At 35.3% G+C, this 17,519-nt stretch overlaps 2 protein-coding genes across 5 annotated transcripts in view; both read left to right on the forward strand.

Moving 5' to 3' along the window:
- Window positions 1–217: 217 nt before the first annotated feature.
- On the forward strand, window positions 218–5,414 carry LOC114247176 (uncharacterized). Its single transcript, XM_028180054.2, has 11 exons — window positions 218–881; window positions 984–1,234; window positions 1,781–1,952; window positions 2,078–2,255; window positions 2,624–2,811; window positions 2,902–3,049; window positions 3,138–3,315; window positions 3,537–3,750; window positions 3,825–3,958; window positions 4,046–4,135; window positions 4,785–5,414. Exons 1-11 carry the CDS (start codon window positions 713–715, stop codon window positions 4,887–4,889), a joined length of 1,827 nt encoding a protein of 608 aa, XP_028035855.2. The 5' UTR covers window positions 218–712; the 3' UTR covers window positions 4,890–5,414.
- Window positions 5,415–6,179: 765 nt separating this feature from the next.
- Cip4 (formin-binding protein 1-like Cip4) overlaps window positions 6,180–17,519 on the forward strand; it is a 52,185-nt gene continuing 40,845 nt past the window's right edge. For all 4 annotated transcript variants that reach the window (XM_028179987.2, XM_028179988.2, XM_028179989.2 and 1 more), the window contains exon 1: window positions 6,180–6,447. In XM_028179987.2, coding sequence (XP_028035788.1) covers window positions 6,424–6,447 — 24 coding nt within the window. In that variant the 5' untranslated portion in view covers window positions 6,180–6,423. The remainder of the gene's footprint in view (window positions 6,448–17,519) is intronic.

The raw sequence follows: 17,519 nt of genomic DNA on the forward strand, positions 1-17,519 counted from the left end.
TTGCTAGGGCTAGTGTTAGCAACATCCTCAGGTTGGAGCCCAGTGATCTCACCTAATCCCCCGGTCACGCTGACATAGCAGCTTAGTTAGCAGCGGCCACATTAACTTACAGTTATGGTCGAGGCCTAAAGTGTCGTAAATATATTTCACATACCAGGATACTTCAATGACTTACCTACAGGAGCGGTACTGTAGAGCTTTGAGAGCGTCTATGTGAGTAAGGGCCGCATGAACGAACCACATTCACATAGGGCAAATACTGCCATGGACGAAAGAAAGTCTGATCGCAGACTAAGTAGGTTTCGGTGGAGTGCGAATCGTAAGCCTAAACAAAGTTGTGCTAAAACAAAGTGTTTTATTAATTTCCTAATGTCATCAGGCTGTTTGAAGCGGTACAGGAAGTCCTCTACCACTATTCGTTTTGATAGCCTGTCTAATATTCAAGGTAACCTAGGATCCAAGGTGTTGGACCGGGTTATAAACTAAAACTGAGTGATATTCCAACAAAATATATTACTATTTCCGTTACTAAGTAACTAAAAGTTATTTTATTTATTTTTTTACTCAATTTAATTTTAATAACAGTTAATAAACACTAAAATCAATATACAGATCAGTATGTTATGTTGGCAATGTGAGAATTGATTTAACATTCTGAGAAACAAATGGTTGCCTCGGAACTCCACTAAAAAAATTAAAAAATTGCAATACAATGTTGAATTTACCAGAAAGTATCAGTAGAAGCACCTATTTTACTTATATGCAAAGTGAAAATTTAGAGCCAGCAAGAAAATTAAAATCAGAAAATTTTGATTGGGATGCTCAACATCCAAAATCCTTAGTTTCTATTTGCATTACTAAGTTAGCAGAGAGTTGGATTGGTGAGTATAACAATAAGCAAAATGAGATTTATGATTTTTGAAAATTCAAAAAAAACCGAGCACCTGCAATATGTTATATATTGTGATATTTATTTTTCACAGGCTATCCGAAACTTGAGGAGCTCATAGCGAAAGACCGAGAATTGTTTTTACAGGTTTTAGATACCAATGTACCGCTGCAAATTTTAGCTGATAATATAAAAAGCAATATGTTTTGGAGAAAATGTTATTATTCCAAATGGATTGAGGCGCCCCTCGTATCCAAAGATAAGAAATGGATAAATATATTCATGGAAAAATATTATTCGGATATATTAGAAAATTTGAATCCTCGTCATTATGATCCAGAAAAGGTTAACTGTTGAGGGAGTTCATATAGAGTCCCATCTTTATTTCGCCGTAAAGTCGTGTTTTAATTGTAATTAACACCACAGTTGAAACAATATAAATTTTATTGATGTAGCGGCATAAACAATTCTAGCTAATTATATTATATTAGTTATTTAACACATTATAAATTATTTTTTATGTTTTAAATATTTGGCGGTAAAAAGGTCCCGTGTCACAGACTATATTCTTTTTCCCACATCTCGTGCGTTCCGGCTTACGCATCATAAAAATGTGCGTTCATAAACGCCACACTGTTTTTGAAAACTTCGTTTTGCACAGTAGTCAATATTTGACTACAATCACCTTAAGTTTTAGATTTATTATACGTATTACATATTTTCTTTTGTTTTGTTCTTCTTCTTCTTGAAAAAGTAGAAAAAGATCACCCAGGAGACGCCACTGATGCCTCGGGGTATCCCACTGGGTCGGAACGAAGCCGGCCGATTACAGACCGAATTTTATGAAATATATAAATTAAATGTAATGAAATATAATAAATAAATTTGCAGATAACTACACTAGTGAAACTTTGTGGACCTTATATACAAACACTTTCTATTAGAAGTCTAATTCCTTCGGATATTCCAATTCAAAGAATCACGTCACCGGAGATGGCAGATTTAGTTACAAGTCAAAGAAAAACTGAGACTAAAGTTCTACAAAAAAATAAAATCTGTAGAGGTATATTTGTATAACTTTGAATAATTTTAACGCCAATAAATTTTATTGATCGTAAGGTGTGCTACCACCCCACTCTACTCCGCTCGCCTGTCTGCTTATACCAAGACTTTGATTTTCATTCACAGATCATATTTCATTACACGCAGCTTTAGGAAGTTTGATAAATTTAGTAGAATTGCATATTACATATCAATTAAAGGCAACTGGAACTGATTATCGATGTGATCAATTTCAATTTACTAATAATGATGCAAAGAATCTTTCTCGTGGTTTGGAAAAATGTGCACTGTTGAGAATTCTCAGGTAATTTTGTTTAGCTTAAGTATTTACCTATATCTGTATGAAGTTATTTATATATATCATAAACCACTAATGAAGGCATAACGCTGTTTTCTCTAAAGTAATGAAAATACTTATTCCATAGCTTATTTAGCATTATTTTCATTCAATTATTTCCATGCGTGTTGATGATAAAATGATAAAATCGTCGAGCTCGAACGGCCAAAAACTTTAACTAAACCGTATAAAGACTTCCAGGTGCATTTGTCGTGTACAAACAAGTTACTAACAATTACTTTAAATGGTTGAAATAATACATTGAAGCCATTTTCCCATTTAAAGAACAAACTTTTTTTGGGAAAATAAACAAAGTCTAACATTTTATTTTCTAGAATTACAAGGACTGATATGAATTGTCAAAAAGTCAAATATATCTTGCGAGGTCTCTCCGAAAAAGAGCATTTGGAAACATTAGATTTTGGTCACTGTAAAATTGGCGACGACGGTGCAGCTTCAATCGCAAAATTCATTACAAGAAGTGACAATCTCAGAAATTTGAAGATAGCTGATAACATATTTGGTAATATTTGTATCGGTTTCAGTAGATCTAACTTAAAAATTAAAGGTAAAATTAACGTTGTTGTTATAATCTATTTACGTCTTCTTTAAGGTCCATTTGGTGCTGAAAGTATAGCCCATGCACTCAATAATTCTGGTTGCGGAATTCGAAGCTTAGATCTAAGCTTAAATACTAATTTAGGATCTGAAGGGATAGCACATATCGCTGTGTCGATAGCGAGAGGATGTAGTCTAACGGAGTATCATTTCACAATTATTCTGATAATTTTTTTAAAGTAATTTTTATCAAAATGTTCTGTGTTTTTAAAAACATTCTTAATATTTTAGATTGAATATATCTGGTTGTGGCATCAAGCCTGGGCCTTTAAAGAAGGCACCAATTGGAGTTTGGTCTGCAACAAGTGCAGAAAATCCACCAACATGCGGAGACTTACTGGCCCGAGCAATAGGTTTGGTAAAAACGCCTTTAAGGTCTTTGGATATTAGCGTGAACAATATTGGGACGGTAAATATATAAAAAAATTTTTAAAACCTCTTCAGTTTTTATACTGCCAGAAAACTATTATCCACTGAAATCCAACCTTGAAACAAAATCATTACAATCATAATCGGAAAATATAGCATGAAAATTAGACAGTGCTATAAATTTTGACACAATATATTAATTCGTTTTCCTGAATTGTATACAATCACCTTTACTATTTGTGTTTTATCTCTGATTTACAGCCGAGTGACAACACTCTCTCGAACGCTATTTGTCTAAGTTATATTACGGACGTTAATTTAAAAAGATCGGGTATGGTACCTCTATCAATGGCTATAGCTGAATCAGCAGCAGCAGCTCAGAGACTACGAAAAGAGGCCGAAAAGGGTATAAAATTCAGAAGAAGCGCTGGCAGGGTCTTACAAGCTCGGAGAGTTGCAAAAGGAATGAATATTGGTGAGGACTAAAGTCTGACCAGTTAAACATACTAGATAAATGTATGGTTAGCCATGTCAATTAAATTTTTACAGATGCGGATCCCATTTTGCTAGCTCAACAATTATCAGCTCGACCTTCTATAGTATCAGTAGCTTCAGAAGAAGGAGTTTACAATATTCAAACACAGCCCTTGCCTACAGACTTTGGCTTTGTTCCTGCGTTCAAGGTAATTTCAAGTCGTTAATTTTCTTAGCTTGTTATTTTTAACATTAAATTTAAATGGCACATAAGGTTTCCACATCATTACTTTCAGAGTCCGTTGCCATCTTCTCGTGCTTCGTCCATAACAGGGCCACCAACATCACGACGTTCAAGTCATCATATTATTTTAGAACCAGTGAAGGTAATTTAATAAATTAATGAACAATTTAATAATCGACGTTCATTAAGATAATCATACAAAGACTGTACGGTCTCCTTTTAACTAACATCAACATTTTTTTATTTATTGCTTAGATAGGTGGAGGATTCACGGCCTGCCTGGTGTTGTGATGCCAAATAGCAACTGCCGGAGTCCATAGACATCTACAACATAAATGCCGCTACCCATCTTGAGACATATGTTCTCAGGTCTCAGTTTTTACAGAAAAACAGCTGCCCCTCTCTTCAAACTGAAACTACCGCCTTACGGCAGTAAAAGGCAGGGGGTTGGTACCTGCCCTCACGGACTCACAACAGGTCCTATCATCAGCAATTAGGCAAATTATAATTTTCCGGGTTTGATTTTTATTACACGATGCTATTCCTTCACCATGGAAGTTAATCGTGAACATTACTTGAGTACGTATTTCATTAGAAAAATTGGTACCCGCCTGAGATTCGAATACCGGTGCATCGCTCAATACGAATGCACTGGACATCTTATCCTTTAGGCCACGACGACTACAAACTATTTAAAGGCAGAAGGCTCTCCATAATAAATCAAATCATGTTTTTATATAGTTCTGTGTAAAATTTTTAATTGTTATGATTGAATATTGGTAATATTTCAGGAAGTGCGACGTACTGCTTTAATTCGACGTGGGTCTGATGGATCTTTATTACAGCCACGTAGTAACGAGGATAACGAAAGACATATCAAGATTTTTGTGTCATAAAACTGTATAGAAGTCTACCGAGTCAATTTTCATTACAGGAAATTATCATCCGGTATGACATGTACCGGAATCTATAAATTGGCTCTATACCCTAGATTATTATGTTTCCTGTATTCCTATTTTTCTTCGAATTGGAAAACAATTATAGATTGGTTAAAATCATCGCTATCGTCATTTATTGATGAAATCAAACCTGCTATCATATCAACGAACTTTTTATTGTTAACTTTTTATTGTTGTGCAATTAACAAAACAATATAAAGTAGTGTCTGCCATTTTTAAACAGGATATTTAATTGTTGCTTTCAATAACTTAAATGATATTTTACATTATTAAAATTCATTTTTAGAATATAAGTTCAAAATATGAATTAAATAAGTTTAAATTGAAATTTTCACCAAAATATCCTATATTAGATTGTAGGGCAAGACTATTCATTAGTTATTGTGTTCCAAATAAAAGCCTATTTGTATTACATATTTGCATAGCAATAAATCGCTTAAATCCTTTAATAAAACCAAAAAAGGCTTTACGTGTTCATTCAAAACCGATCCAGGCGATCAGTTTGCTTGGTGTGAGTTTTTTAACGTTATTAATAGCGTAAAAGTTAACTCATATTAAATGGAGGTGGAACGTTTGCCTACGTTCGTTGGTCCAACTGCATGCAAATTTAAATTATCTTTTACGCTATGGAGATCTTTAAAAAACTCGCACTAAGTACACAGGTAACGTCGAACTCAAGAGAGAGAGAAGAGTTTGACAAGTGAACTAACCCACAGACAGCCCACTGAGTTTCTCGTCGGATCTTCCCAGTGGGTCGCGATTTCGATCTGGTAATAGATTCTGGGAGGCACTCCACTTGATAGGGCTGGTGTTAGCAAATTTTCTCAGGTTGAGCCCGTGAGCTCACCTACCTATCCACGAGAAGCTGGAATAGCCCCTTAGGGTACCAGCGAATACGTAGGGAGAAAGTACTTGTACAAAAAGGTGATGATTTATGTTTATGAAAATATAAAATTAGGTTAGTAAATTTTCATCTTTTATTGACCAAACCGTGAACTGAAAATTTGTTTACGATCATAGGAAATACGCTAAATACTAGCTAAGTTTACGATTATATTGATATAAAGTTTATAAAACAGATGCGGACTACTACTTTAGGTTCGCCATTGTGTCGCAGTGCGTCACTGCTATTGGTTTTAGTGCTGCCCTCTATAATTTATAGATCCGTCTCAACTCAAGTCATGGCATGACAATAAATTGATTCAATCTTTTCGCCTCCGTTCTAGTCTTGCTGTCAACTTTAGGTGCTTATGGTGTAAGTCCTGCAAACTGCCAGTCTTTCGAACGAATGAAATGTCACGTCAGTCAGCCATGTTTATTCTTGTGGAATGTGTTTCGAAATGGTGGTAGTGATTAAAAAAATATTATTTGTGGAATTTGTTCTGTAATTTTTTGTGTTTACCACTATTGTGTGTCAGTGAAGCTTCAATGTGTTTTTTGGTGTATGTGAAGTAATTTTGCTGCCACTAAGATGAGTTGGGGTGTTGAGCTTTGGGTAAGTTGCGAACAAAGTTTCATGTCAATTAAAATAATGTTAGTTTTTAGAAACACATAAAATATCAGAACGTTTAAATTATAGAAAATTAATTAAATTGACCGAAGAAAATCACCGAAATATTTCTAATTTCAAACACTAGTTAAACCCGATTTGCAATATTGTAAAACTTTTTAAAGTAGAATTAGGGCCATCGCTCATAAAATTACCACAAGTGACAAATCAAACCCCATACTAAGAAAAAAAACCTATTTAATTTGTGAACCTAATAAAACAAAATACAAAACTGGTATAGAAAACATCACGACGTAAGTTAACATGCTGGGCAATAAATATAAACTTGAATTAGAATATTCTAAATCTGTACATAAGGTATCTTAGGTACAAAAAAAAATTAAGTTCAAATTTAAATAAGCAAAACAATGTTTTCATTTCTTATCTTGACTTTATATGCGATGATTATAGTATTCATTTAACATGAAACTAGTTATCAGCTGAGTAACATATTATCTGTTGATAAGTTGCATTACAGTGTATAAATACTTACGGTATGACTCATTATTTACTATTTTTCTATCTAGGTACATTCAACAAATCCTCTATAATTTATATTGCAATTAGATTTAATTAAAAGATTAATCAGTTTTAGGCTTCATCCTCAAGTTATTATGCTTTACTATTATCCGACTAACTGACAACTAAAATTAAAAGATAACAAATTCATAAAAATACTAAATACTCACATTTCATGCTGTATACTACTTTGATGTATATATTGAATGAATGTATGTACCGATGTAAAGGAAACATTCAATAAAATTTACATTTTTTAATTGGATATTTTTGTATACAGGTTGTACTAGTAAGAAGACCAACTCAATAGTAATATCAATGATAATAGTAAGCATACCTTCAAGCAAAGTCATTTAGTTTAAGTTTGCCAGATTTTAACAAGTACTATTCATAAAATCCAGTTGTTAAGGAATTTACCAAGCAGTAGCTTTTTTCATTCAAGCCTATTCAACAAGACTGATAAGAATGCTGGTTTGATAAGTAATAATAAATAATAAATAAATATTTACTAACAATCAGACCACCTTAACTGGTCCTGTGGTGAGTTCGTAAAGAACTCGTGTTACAGGTACCAGATAACGGAAATAAATGTAATATTTTTGTTATACACATACATATATTTAATATACATTGATAACCCTGGAAAAGACATTTTTATATTTATCATACAAATATTTATGCTGGTTATTGTTAAGGAATTAGATTCTGTATTTGAGGTGATGTACAATACATATAACACACTCTTTCCAAATCTTCGGGCCCAAGCAGCGCTTATTTGAGTGTCAGTGGAAGATCCTAGATGCGCCATATCACGTTATTTTGGATCCTCCCGATCCACTAACTGTGCTTTTAGGTACCTCAAGCACCGGTCATCGTTTGTCGTCGAATCCGTCGCTTTCGACGAAGGGCTCTACGAGTAAATTAACCCACAGACACAACCCACTGAGTTTCTCGCTGGATCTTCTCAGTGGGTCGCGTTTCCGATCCGGTGGTAGATTCTGCGAAGCACGGTTGTTGCTAGAGTTCGTGTTAGCAACGTCGTCAGGTTTGAGCCCCGTGAGCTCACTTACTAGCTCGACGAATCTAGAATAACCCCTCGAGGTTACTAGAATAGGTGGGGGGAAAAAAACGCCATTTCAGCTTCTAGTCTACGAAGCGACTTTCGTAGCCTGAGATGTGGAACCCAGTAGATGGTCTCGCCTGTGCTGTCGAGTAGCATGTGTAGCACTCGTCTGCTTTTATGCCAGCTCCGAACAGAGGACAGTCAGAAATACACCCAATCTGAACATATAATTATTGTTTGCCAATGATTGCAGCAAATAATTCTCAGTTGTCGTCGAATAAGACGAGATATCTCACCGGCTAACTCTGGTTTTATTTCCGCTAGGACCGCACTCGTTTGTCGGCAATCTATTAGTTGAGTCCAATAAATAAGCTGTTTTTATAAGTCTCAGTAGTGCTCTCAATTATTTCATGGGTTCACAATGGGTTTAGAACTTATTATTCTGGCGTCAGTCTATAGGCCAGAACATCAGTTCAATCACTTTTGACCCACTATCTGAAGGCAGAAATTACTTTAAAATTGCATACTTTCATTATTGTCCGATGACATTAGTGAATGATATTTGTAAGATGGATGTTAAAATCCAGTTCTTGTTGGACTTCTTCGTACTCATAGCCGTGTGATGACCGCTTGCAACGTTACGATTCATTTTCGTATATTCAAAATCCACTTAATGCATATAACAAACTTACTAAACAAAATCTCTCTAGAAGAAACTGTCTTCTAGAAAGAGATTTTCTTAGTTCGATCTTGCTTGCACGGTTTTCCCGCATTTCACTGAATACCTATGTGATTATGTAGATTAGAATGAATATGTTTATTGGTAGGTCAAACACATAAAATTCCTTAGTGTCTATTAAAAATGTGCTTTTTAAAATATATACATTGACAAGGTCACGATTTCCACGCCCAGCACATTGCGGATAATGTGTTTCTAAGAGAAATTTCGTAGAAACAATTTCTCTTTTTAGTTAGTAGCACACGCCGTCATTACTTGTGTACATATATTATACGTCTGTTTTATCTCATTTTGTGATTTCTGTAATGGTCGTTATATCAAAGTACATTGACCCGTCGCACAAATGTAATAAAAATAATAATTATTGCAGTGTTTTTATTTTTTATTATACAACAGATAAGGAAAGAATATGAACAGATTTTATGATTCGAAATACGTGGCGTGCCCCACAATTCCATTCGCCTGGAATAAGAAATGTCATCGGATAATACCAAGGTGGTGATGAGAGGAAGGCAATTATAATAAAACAAGCCTGGAATTATAAGTCGCCACCGCAAACCCAACAAGTATTACTAATCGTCTTACCCTGGTTTACTCTAATAGGCCACACACACTCTAGTAAGCATATATGTAGTTTCACTAAAATCAGTGAAACTAAACGCAACAAACAGAAAAATAAAGAAAAAAATTAATAATTTTCCCCACGTAGGTATAATAATCTTGTATTAAATGTTTTCAATGTAAAAATACACTGTTACGTTTTTATAATAGTATACTTATAAATACAATAAATAGTTCATAATTAGAAGAGCAGGTGTTACACAACTCGATCACAGTGCTAGCCCTGAACTAGATCGAATCGTTTAGCAACACAGCTTAAATAGCGGTCACAATGGTTAAACATAATATCTGATTTAAAAAGTACTCACTACAATTTAACGCGTTCAATAAAAATAAACACGAACGGTTAATAAATATGAAGTACACTAATAATAAATATACGGTATTACGATTGGCTAGCATTTTTCGTATATGTGTGGAATGAAAAAAATTTAATACGCGATACAAATTGATATTGGAAATCTAAAAAAAAAAAAACGTGTGGCACCCGGAGACTGCCGCGGTAAAGCTATTGCATAGCATTTTTTATCAACTTATGCAATTATAAATCGACAATAATAATTTAATATTAAAACAACAATAAAATAAGACAACGCTATATTTATAAACATTAACAAAAGCAAAACATTAACTGTCCTCTTCACACTCATAACATAGACCGCGCGAGGGAGAGATGGGCAGACTTTTCAATGTGCATGCGGCAGTACGACGTCACGCCGCGCGCTTATTCACAAACACTACACAAGCGCAACGTGTGAATGTGTTGAACGCGAGCTACATAGTAGGCGTAGTGGGGGTGTCAGGTTATTTTCGTTACGGAATTTCTTGATTCAGTCGCCGCGCTTTAAGCCCGCGATAAAAGCTATGCAATAGCTTAAAAAGTTCATCAAAAAGCCAGCGCCCAGTGCAGACCTGTTTCTTTTAGTTCAATTCATTCTTATAAATGTACTGATTTAATAATATTTCGTAAATTTTGTGGGTACACATATATTTGGAAATAGCAAGCGCTGCGTTTCTTCTCGATTCTTCTCAGTAGTGAAACTGCATTCTGTATTGATGGTTAAGTTCGAATTAGAACCGCTTGTGAAGGTCTACTTGAATAAAAGAGCGATTTGATTTTTATTTCGATACCTGTCGATTGCATTCGAGAATAACGGGTGTGCATAGTTGGAATGCGTTATTACTCCGCCGCCGATGCGAGGTCTCAACACGCACTAACATCAGTTCTCAAGACTTAAGTAAGAAAATAAAGCGAGGATGTTTTCTATAACGAATGCTTGGTAAAAAAACCAAAGAACTAGTACTCTCTCGAGCAGGTCTTGTTTTGTACCAGTTCTGTTGGAAGTTCATATTCTGTTCGAAGACCGAATCGTTAATTATCGCAGGTTCATCGCATCACAGGTCTGCTGGCCAGAATTGCCGAATTTTACCTATAATTTAAATGCATTTGTGATCGCGACAAATCTAAAGACAACATCCAAATTCAAATCAAATGATGTAATAGTTGTATGTCATGATGTCCTCAGTTGGCTTTACGCTTGAATGGATTCTATTGGTACACAACGTTACTGGAGCATAATCTGAAAGTGTCTAGAATATTTGCGAAATGTACTCTTTTAATTCTTATCTCGTTTGTTTGTCCTTTAGATTGCCGCGATGTATACTTTTTGATGAAGCTTTATCATATAATCGCCGTGTTATATCTGTGATATGTCCTGAATCATTTCATGAGAAAGACGGTAGTATTATTTATATATAGATAGATGTAATAAATTCACTTTTTTCTATAGAAAAAGAACCACTTACTATCATCAATATTGATACAATTTATTTATCGATAAAGACAACACAACTAAAGCACTACAATATTGAATAATCTAAAACTAAATAAATCTATTCTGACTAGGAAAGAAACGTAAACATCACGTATTTAAGAGCTATAATGAATGAACGAGTTTACGGCCCACTTTTTTTAGCCCTGAGGAATCCGTTTACAGATTCCCGGTCGAGGGGGGTGTTATGTGGTTACTGGAGCCCATAGATATCAGAACGTGAATGTTACCACCCACCTTGAGACATGAAGTCGACCTCCCAATTGAATTGTAGAACGGTGTCCCACCTTCGAAATCGGATTGTATGACTTTTTTGCGGTACAAATAAACAAGACGGTCGTACCTAAACACTATTAAATATAACAACACAATAAATACTGATAGGTGAATTAGTTTCGTTCATAATTGATCTTTGTTTATACATTAACACGAAAATTCTTAGAACTAGCCAGTTTATTACCAATGCGCAAAGAACTAGTAGTGCTGCGTTTGAAAATAGAATTCTTTTATAGTTCAAAGATTTATAATGAGTCTACTTGTCGTCTGTTCTAAAAATTTCATTCGGCCAATTAAAAAAATCATGAATTGAACACGTGAATTTTTTCACAGCATGATTTTTTATCGCTGTGGCCTTAGTCCGCAACCAGTATTCCAATCGACTTCGTTCGGGGTATCAAGATGAGGCTCCGTCTCGTGCAACTGCATATAACTGGTTTAACACATTGAAGTACGGTCGCATCAGTCTCACTGGTGATGGGAATGAGAGCCACCTTGCATTTGCGAATATCGAAGACGAAGGGTGGAGTAGCCGTTGTGCTATCAAAATTGACACCTTAGAACACATATCTCAGGGTAAGTGGCGGCATTTACGTTGTAGATGTCTGTGGGCTCCGGAAGCCACTTAACACCAAGTGGGTTGTGAGCTCGTTCAGCTATCTAAGCAATAAAAAATAAAATAAAAATAAAATGGATGATGCTACCTGGATTTATTTAAGTCGCAGTGGGCTTTTTCTTCTAAAGAATTACCAACAAAAGCGAAAAGAGGACGGAGTGTGGGGATGAACATGATAGCCTCATTTTATTCGGACGAACGGGTCAATTTGACATGATTGTGCTGGAAAATAAGAAAACCATCACTTTAGTGTGGTATACTGATATTTGTTTACTTGATGCTTTGAAAAAAGTTCAAAAGCTGCTTCCTCGCAGTAAGGTCCCCTTGCATCACAACTAGGCGTTGACGCACTGAGTCAGATGAACTACCGATTTCTATAAATCTTCTAGAGATTAATTATTCTGTTATCCGCTAGATAGGTCAAACCTCGCGACTAGCGATTTTTATTTTCGAAATTTATTCGAAAATAAAAGAAAAACTTGGAAAAGCTAAAGAAGAGTGGGCTCCTTCATACTTATTGGCTTGATCGTATGCAACTAGTACGAATGAAATTATTTCGAAAACCAATAAATGAATAGATAGTTGCTGCTTTTTATTATTTTTATTATAAACTTTCAGTATCATCCTGGTAGTTTCGGGTTAAAGATATTCTTTATACTCAAAAGAATTCAATTTGCAATTTGCCAATTCCATTCCAATGCATAACTTGTGCAATGCATAACAATGCAAAATACATTGGAATGCATATACAAATATGGGCACCCAAAATATTATGATTTTTTTATTTTTATTGCTTAGATGGGTGGACGAGCTCACAGCCCACCTGATGTTAAGTGGTTACTGGAGCCCATAGACATCCACAACGTAAATGCGCCATCCACCTTGAGATACAAGTTCTAAGGTCTCAAGTATAGTAACGACGGCTGCCCCACCCTTCAAACCGAAACGCATTACTGCTTCACGGCAGAAATAGGCAGGGTGGTGGTACCCACCCGCGCGGACTCACAAGAGGTCCTACCACCAGTAAAAAGTATGAACAAGTGGAAAGTAATGGTGTATTAAATCACAGTAATAATTAGTTGGCATAAAACTCAATTCGGATATCAGGGGCGAGCCCATTTTGCACTATGCTTAATTACGTAATTGGAAGTTTAGTTTGAATCACCTTGAGGTGTGACCTATCGGTTTTTCCATCAATATCAACCGCACCTCTGAGCTTTGTTTCTAAATTACATTGTTGTTCAAGGTTCTTGTGTTGGTATCACTAATATTCATAGGGTTGTTTTTGTGATTGGTGTTCGTAAAGCCGTTTAGGTATTTGCGTGTAGGTATTTCATTACAACGTTTTTTTGAGATGTAGGCGCGCCGAGCATATTTAGCGACTGGTGGCAGGTCCAGTTGTTGGTATAAAACGTAGAACCGGTTCGACCAGATCGCAGGACCGCGCCAAATAATGGTAAACATTCTGAGACTGAAGCAGGCAAAATACAATTTTAAAATGTTATCAATAAGATTTAATTTAAATTAACGAATGAATCTCCAGCTTTACTGAGCTGTTTTAAAATCAAGTCTTTGGAGTCGTGTTATTTTTGAATTCACTGAACGCTCTACCGTATCAGTAGTGGTCGTTGTAGCATCGGGGTTTTTGGATTTGTTACGCAAATTAATTCGGTAGCTACTCTTCTTATATTTGTATGAAACGTTCGAAATGAAAAGTGGATAACAGTATTAAAGAAATAACATCGTGTAATAAAAATGAAACCCGCAAAATTATAATTTGCGTAATTACTGGTGGTAGGACCTCTTGTGAGTCCGCGCGGGTAGGTACCACCGCCCTGCCTATTTCTGCCGTGAAACAGTAATGCGTTTCGGTTTGAAGGGTGGGGCAGTCGTTGTAACTATACTTGAGACCTTAGAACTTATATCTCAAGGTGGGTGGCGCATTTACGTTGTGGATGTCTATGGGCTCCAGTAACCACTTAACACCAGGTGGGCTGTGAGCTCGTCCACCCATTAAAGCAATAAAAATAAAAAAATTAAATGTTAAAATATATGCGACGAAGCGACGATTTAATGATTAAACTGAAAAACGCTTTGTTTTATAAATATTGGTCGATTCTATAGTATTGATAAAGAAGTTTTGCACAATCTTTATTTTTGGTGAAACAAAGCATGCTTATTACGAAATAAGTGAGAGTAAAATGCAAATTTAACGAGATGTTTGTCGATATCGCTTGTCTACGTATAAAGATAGAACGAAAGTGTAGCGGCGACGTAGGAATTAAAACAATCTGTACCTATTCAATTTTCTCTTTATAAACTAAATAAATGTTACACTTCGCCAAATACCAGACTAAACAACACAGCAACTTTTCGGTCGCAAGCCAGATCGTCAAGTCTACGACGTAATTAATTAATCTGTTAATGGTACAGCCTCATAACGTTCTCACACGACAAACAATTAGGCATGAATATAAACTGCCTCGTGAGTGTGGTGCTTTGAAAAAAATAACACAAGCACCGCACGAGTTCTGATGAAATGCTTTGAGCAATTACCTGTGGTGCAATTACACAAAACCCGTACGTACGTACGCGCTGGTTCATTCACATTACTTCCATGCACAAATATCATACAAAGAGCTCTAAGATTTAGAGATTTATTAAATCAGACAAAAAAAAAAGAAAAATATACAGGTATGAATTTCCCCTGTGTCAATTTTTTATTATTTAGTTATTATTTTTCAACATCATATAGAAATAACCAGTATGAATCTTTCGAAAATAAAATTACGTCATACCGGATTTGAGCTCTTATATAGAATGAGACTTTTTGGTTTGTCGCGTGAAAGTTTTTCAATTTAGTTTATTAGCGTTTTATATTCCGACTGAATTAGTAGTAGGTACAGTGGTTAACGCCCCTGACCAATGAGTCGAGAGTCGTGGGTTCGGCTCCCATATCGGACAAACATTTGTTTGCTCTCTACCTGGATTTTTAAAACTATGTTGAAAAATAAACGTATTTAAACGTATAAAAGTTTGTATATCAGCCGCTGGTTTCAAATGTACAAGGAATGCTAACTTGAGCCCACCTGATTGTATCTAATTTGTCTGTTTATTATTTATTAATTATTTTTAGATCCAAATTATGTAAAAATATTAACGGATAACTTTATATAGTTTTATTTATCTTTATTGTATTTTATTTTATTTTTATTGCTTAGATGGGTGGACGAGCTCACAGCCCACCTTCTGTTAAGTGGTTACTGGAGCCCATAGACATCCACAACGTAAATGCGCCACCCACCTTGAGATATAAGTTCTAAGGTTTCAAGTATAGTTACAACGGCTGCCCCACCCTTCAAACCGAAACGCATTACTGCTTCACGACAGAAATAGGCAGGGTGGTGGTACCCACCCGCGCGGACTCTCAAGAGGTCCTACCACCAGTAAAAGTTATCTAAGCAATTTCACTTTCATTCGATATAACTCTTGTATTGAGAAGATAGGCTTGGAATTTATCAAAATACATTATTAAATCTAAACACATTATAAAGGAAACAGAGGATTATATTATATTCAAGAGTTTTTTACTTGTTTTCTAATGATCACAGATCCAATTTCTTGATGCATCGCAATGGCTGTTTGCGGTTAACAGAGCTACTAGAATATAGTTACAGCTAAACCACACGAGATTACTATAATATTCAACAGGCAATAAAATAGTTTATATCGTGACTATATTAAAAAAATCTTGAGCTAGTTTACGTTACGGTCATAACGATAAACAGAAATGGCAGAGCCGTTGGAAAAGTGGATATAAAATGTGGTTATCGGGTGTGTAACATGTTCGTGTGGGGAGATACAAGTGAGCGTGTACTAGTGTGCTGGATTTCTCCGGCCGGCACGTGTTGCCCGCCGCATACACGGAAGCGTGCCTCTCATCAATAGGAAATTTCATTTGCCAGAACTCAGTTCTGTTTACATACGGTAACTGCTTCACTGTTCAAGTTCGAGGTCATTCACTCGACTCAGATTGTGTAACGTAATTTACGTCTTAACGAACTGAAAATAAAAGTATGCCTCACCCCAATGAGTAATATAGTTTATCATAGTGGTTAGTGTATTGTTATTATCACTTCGTACCGGCTACCTCGATTCCGCGTTGCCAATAAAAAAAATATGCAATAAATATGCTAACTAATGTTTTTTGCTGTTGTTTCAGGTGAGTAGGTACATCTGTTACGTAATTCATCGCATGTGCTCTGCATCAGGTAACGATCAGTTTATCATCATCACTTACGTAATGTGCACATGATCATTGTTAGCATTTGTCAATGAAAAGGCCATGTAATCCATGTTTTGATTTTCTCACTACCAAAATACATCAATTGTTTTGTAGTAAGGATGAATAATGTATATGAAGTAGCTTAAATGCTAGAGGAGCTTATGGCCTATCTGATGATGTAAGTGTTTATCAAAGACAATAGACACATCAGCGTGAAAGCCATCACTCTTGAGATATTAGGTTGGAAGTGTCAGGGAATAACTATTCTGTGATCTAATAAATAGTTCATTATTTTAGATCCTCTGGTCTGAAAACATTCATACGATATTTGGCTTATCAATTTATCCTAAATCACAATACTTTTGTACGTTATCGAAAAGTCAAAAATTTATCTTATCTAACGTCAATCAAACCGATGGTGAGGGTCGACCCCATACTCGTTATTCATGTTTACCCAGCCATTAGCCTCTGCACTGTTGGATCGATTTCCTGTTCCAGTCCTATATACTAAGTGCTGTTTTGAAATTTGGAAATTTGCAAAAGAACTGTAAAATACCGGTAAACTAATTTAGAAAAAGTTTAAGTGCTAATCCGAAATAATAGTTACGTACTCCTCTGAAATTATTTGGTATACATGGATTTTTATTTTTATTTTTTATTGCTACGATGTGTGGACGAGCTCACAGCCCACCTGGTGTTAAGTGGTTACTGGAGCCCATAGACATCTACAACGTAAATGCGCCACACACCTTGAGATATAGTTCTAAGGTATATGGATATAATATTTAGGTTATAATATGTAGTTGCAATTGTATTTTAAATAACATTTGAAATAATAATACGTATTGAATTTGAACGTGTTATTTGTTGTCTTTAATAAAATTATGGAAACCTACGTATAATCTCAACAAAATGTTGCCCGTTATCAGTTATTTTATTTAAATCAGTAGGAAAAAAAACGCAACGACTTGTTAATTGTAATTATAAAATGTGTGAGTATAAAATGTTTTGTCAGATGGTCGGTATATTCCATAAAACCAAGGACAAACCAATACTGTACACTCGCA

The sequence above is a fragment of the Bombyx mandarina genome, chromosome 15 (genome assembly GCF_030267445.1).
Source record: "Bombyx mandarina strain Sakado chromosome 15, ASM3026744v2".
NCBI lineage: Eukaryota > Metazoa > Arthropoda > Insecta > Lepidoptera > Bombycidae > Bombyx > Bombyx mandarina.

Coding starts and splice junctions, on each gene's coding strand:
- LOC114247176 (XM_028180054.2), top strand. CDS start 713: ATGTTGAATTTACCAGAAAGTATCAGTAGAAGCACCTATTTTACTTAT. Junction 1,235..1,780: donor GTCATTATGATCCAGAAAAG/GTTAACTGTTGA, acceptor ATAAATTTGCAG/ATAACTACACTAGTGAAACT. Junction 2,256..2,623: donor GCACTGTTGAGAATTCTCAG/GTAATTTTGTTT, acceptor TTTATTTTCTAG/AATTACAAGGACTGATATGA.